This window comes from Microtus ochrogaster, chromosome 6 (assembly GCF_000317375.1).
Source record: "Microtus ochrogaster isolate Prairie Vole_2 chromosome 6, MicOch1.0, whole genome shotgun sequence".
In the NCBI taxonomy this organism is placed as follows: Eukaryota; Metazoa; Chordata; class Mammalia; order Rodentia; family Cricetidae; genus Microtus; species Microtus ochrogaster.
Window position 1 is genome coordinate 10,750,277 of NC_022013.1, and position 4,785 is coordinate 10,755,061.

Sequence of the window (4,785 nt, forward strand, 5' to 3'; positions counted from 1 at the left end):
TGTGTGTGTGTGTGTGTGTGTGTGTGTGTGTGTGTGTGTGTGTGTGTGTGTGTGTGCTGGGAGGTCAGATACTGACATAAAGTATCTTCCTTGACTACTCTTCGCCTTACTTTTTTGAGACAAGGTTTCTCACTGAACCTAGTCCGGCCTAGTATTCTAAGCTGACTGGCCAGCCAGCTCCAGATCTTACTGCCCCCGCCTCCTCAGCACTGAGGGCACAGGCATGCCCCTTTGTGCCAAGTTTTTCCCTGGTCAGTAGGGATCAGGTCCTCGTGTTTGTGCCGCAAGCAAGCTTTACCAACTGAGCCGTCTCCCCAGCCCTTCCTTTGACTTTTTATTTTGGGACAGAGTCTCACTGAGTTGCTCAGAAAGGCCTCAAACTTGGGATCCTCTTGCCTCATCCTCAGAGGAGGCTGGGATTACAGGCCTGGGGGGATCACATCCTGCTAACTACACTTTAAACAAGAAACTTCGAAAATGCCAGTACCGTTTTCAAAGGAAAACAAATCAAAGGAATGTCTCAAGGACATTGAGACGTTCAAAAGAAGTTCTAAGGCTGGCATGAGAACTATCCGAGGCAGAAAGCAGCCTGCAGTTTTCCCAGCCACTCAGATGCCTGTCTGGGCCAGTATGGACTGCTGTGGTAAAGAACTACTTAGGAAATAACTCTAGAATGTGTTTTCCTTGTTCACAAAGAAGTTGCCCTGAACACTGACTGGTGTCCACGAGTACGTCTCTCTGGAGTTGGGGGACACACTACAGGGAACCTTCTTCTCTGGAGGGCCAGAGAGCAAATGTCTGATCAGATCCAAGATAAAGCCGTGGGAGAGAAAAATTCTTGGTGAACAGCAGGCCCAGACAGGTCCTGACCCACGCTCTGGGGCCAGCCAACTCCCTGAGGCTAGGTATGAGTCCCTGGAATGAGCTGTTCCTCCCACCAACCCAAGAACCAGGCCACCACCTACAAGGCAGGGCCTCAGTATAAACCTGCGGCCCCACAGTGACACCATGTGGTAGGTAGGTGAAGCTGCAGCGTGGAAAACATCATTCTGAAGTCTTCCAGTTAATGAGGTGGGCGGGAGTTTAAGCAGTTAACTGGGGAGGGGTGTGATCAGGCAAGCCTCTGGTCACCCTGGGGCCACGGGCAGTGGTTTCTCCTAGCCACGCTGCAGAAGGATAGGTGTACCGGCTCAGAGAAGGCTTTGAGGAGATGGTCCGTACACACAAGTCCTTTTCAACAGGAACCTGGCCAGCCATGGATGAGACCTGGATGTTAGGGTCAGCACACGGCTCCAAGCCAACCACAGAGGCATGAATGGCCTGAGTCCTAAGCTTCACGGACTCAAGGGCCTCACGTCAGGCACTGTGGGGTATCTGAAGCTGGTCACCGAGGAAACAGAAACATGGAGGAAGGGGAGAGGGTTCCTAAACTGGGGCCAAGGCTGCTGCCTCCACTTCCCCTCCTGCTCTTCCTCCTGTTCCTCCTCCTTTATTAAATTACTTTTTATGACACCGGTACGGAGGCTAGAGAACAAGTGTGGGAGTCAATTCTCTTCTTCCACTACGTGGCCGGTGGGGAGCAAACTCAGATCCACAGACTTGGCGGCAAGCTCCTGTAGCATGCTGAGCCATCTCACTGATCTCAGCATTCAGCCTTCCCTAAAGACACTGTCTCCCAGTTCCTTCCCGTGACCCTGAAAACTGCTCTCATACAGCACAGCATAGTCATGCAACAGCTCCGGTCTCCAGAGACCTCCCCTTATGGGTTCCCCCATGATGGAGGAGGGTCATCTTTCTATCTGTTGTTTCATTGGTTAAGTAATAAAGAAACTGCTTGGCCTCTGATAGGACAAAAAATTAGGTAGGCGGAGTAGACAGAGCAGAATGCTGGGAGAAAGAAGCCAAGTCAGGGAGTCGCCATGGCTCTCCCACCCAACAGAGACACAAGTTAAGATCTTCCCTGGTAAGCCACCTCGTGGGCTACACAGATTATTAGAAATGGGTTAGATCAATATGTAAGAGCTAGCCAATAAGAGGCTAGAACTAATGGGCCAGGCAGTGTTTAAAAGAATACAGTTTCTGTGTAATTATTCCAGGTAAAGCTAGCCGGGTGGCAGGAAGCGGCCCACCGCCCTTATTCCAACACCCCCACTGATTGTCCTCAAAGACCCCTGCATTCTCATCCAGGAGCCATTGCAACCTCTGGCCAGGGCCCTTCCAACCGCACAGTTACCATTTCTGCCCGTGAGCATCTGGAGGAACTTCGGACATTGCACTTCCACCGTCTGCGCTGGTGCTGAGGAGGGCCAGCAGCTCATGTTGTCCCACAGCCCTTCGCAGCCTGCAGAGAAGAGCCCAGCACTGGATTGGGATGGAGTGTGGACCAAGGCTGCCAACCATCACCACCCTTTAAGCCCAGCTTATTATATGACTCCTTGAACTCCGCCTTTCCAGGGTTGAGATATGAATGAAAATCACAGTCTTGCATGCACTGGGCAAGTGATTAACATGTGAGCTTATGGAGAACCTCTCGTAACTCCAGGGCCAGGGGTGTGGCTCAGCTGATAGAGCACTTACCCAGCATGCACAAAACCCTGGGTTTGGTCCTCGGGATCACAAAAACTAGGTATGGTAACACACGCCTATAATCCCAGTAGGGAGGAGGCAGGAGGATTAAAGGTTCTAGATAATCCTCAACTTCACAGCAAGATTGAGGCCAAATATAATTCTGTCATAAGAAAACAAAACAAATACAATGCTATCCAAGTAAAGGACTTCCTTCTTCTTCCAGATTCCCGCCATCCTTGTCCTGGGCTGTAGCCTGCCCTGTCCTTCACCCCACCTTCGAAGCCTCTCTCAGACTCACTGGGTGCTGGTGCTACTAACAGGGCAGAAACACACCACATGACTTACTTTCTTATGTCCCCAGGCCTTTGTACCCTCTGCTGACCCTATTCATCCTGGCCAGGCCCATCCCTTGTGTACACACACGCGAGCATGCATGCATACACACACACACACACACACACACACACACACACACACACACACCTTCTTGTGCCTCTTCATACTGGCCCCTGAGCCTGCCTGGTGTTAACCAATGCCTCAAGACAGGTCAGGGGGTTGGAGACTATGAACCGGCACCAAATGGCGAGCTAGGCAGACACATCTTCCCTCTGTGTTTCATGGCTGTGTCAACTCAGTAAACCATTCTCCCCTCTATTTCATGGCTTCTGCTTCACTGTAGTATAGGGGTTGAATCAGATGCCTTGGGTCCCCCCACAAACACCAAATCAAAGAGAGTGGAGGGCCAGGTGAAGACATGGAACTGAGAAGTTGCAGAGATGTCAAGGCTGAGCTTACAGGTAGAGGAGGCTGTGCCGGCACTGATTCATCTACTAGTTCATGGCCCATATCAAGTGCCTTTGCTATGCCAGGCCCATGGGAGGTCTAGGGACTCAGACTGTAGGCCACCAGATAAGCTTCTGCTCTTGGGGACCCTCTGCTTGGTGGACAACAGTACTTCGAAGCTAAGTCAGTGACTGCTTCTGTTGCTGGGTGCTGGAAGCTGGGGTACTCTGTACCCACCGACCAGGGCATACCAGGGAAGACTGGAAGACTGAGCGGATTCTCCAAAGCCCTGATGCACACAGAGCTGCATCTCCGGGGAGCTTATGAGATGCCGTCTTCTGGGTCTGACCTCCCAATGGTTGAGTTAGAATCCAAAACCCACAGGTCTGTGTACTGAACATGCTTCCAGCTGCTTCTGATGTGAAGTAAGGACAGAGCCTTTATGGTGGGGCAGGTTACTATGGAAACTGTACTGAGAAAGGATAATGATGCTATGAGAACACATGACCAAAGGATGAGACATTAGTCCTTCAAGGAACCCAAGAGGTGAGCAACCCTTGAATGCTTCTGAATCTTCATCCAGAATCTCAGTGACCCCGGCAGGTAGAAAGCCCTGTGCATTTCTGGTTTGGAACTGCCACAGAGCACGGTGTCTGTCCCGTCACTCCAGAGGCTGATCTTCTGCCAGTCAATCGTGAATGTTCGCTCCAGGCCTGAGAGGGATCTTCCCAGCTTTGCCTGGGTGTGAGAGTCAACGTTCACTGTTAACTTGATGGGATCTAGACTCACATAGGAGATAAATTTCTGGGCATGCCTGCGCACGAGTTTCCAGATTGAGTTAACAGAGGTGGGAGGAGCCACCTTGACCGTGAGCAGCACCACCCCAAGGGCTGGGGTGAGCAGAAAAGGAGAAGATGGGCCTTGGCTATCTTCAGGGCCCCAGCCAGCTGGATTATAGCCAGCCAGCCCTCTGCCAACTTTCACTTTTTCCTGTGCTGACCCGCGAGGCCACCCTTGGGCCCTGGCTTATTTATAAATCAGCACAGATGGCCTGATGATAACCCGGGGCTATTTCTGGAGCATCTGACAGAGGACTTGGAGCAGTCCTGCTCAGGGCCCTGTACCTGCTGATGGAGGTCAGCAGGGAACCCACAGTTCCTCCTTGCCTGATGAGAGCATTTTAGAACTTGGTGCAAGTGGTTGCATAGTATGACCAATGGTAGAGGATTGTAAACCTCCAAGGGAATAATTTAATACGAATTTCATTTTGGCAGAAAAGTCCAAAGGTACCAGGCAGTGGTGGTGCACACCTGTAATCCCAGCACTCGGGAGGCAGAGGCACTCAGATCTCAGTGAGTTGGAGGCCAGCCTGGTCTACAGAGTGAGTTCCAGGACAGCCAAAGCTGTTAGACAGAGAAATCCTATCTCAAAAAA

At 51.4% G+C, this 4,785-nt stretch overlaps 1 protein-coding gene across 1 annotated transcript in view; it reads right to left on the minus strand.

Moving 5' to 3' along the window:
• Sctr (secretin receptor) overlaps nt 1–4,785 on the minus strand; it is a 51,321-nt gene that overhangs the window by 28,476 nt on the left and 18,060 nt on the right. Inside the window, exon 4 of the mRNA XM_026779864.1 lies at nt 2,234–2,341. Within this exon, the coding sequence (XP_026635665.1) occupies nt 2,234–2,341 (108 nt within the window). The remainder of the gene's footprint in view (nt 1–2,233; nt 2,342–4,785) is intronic.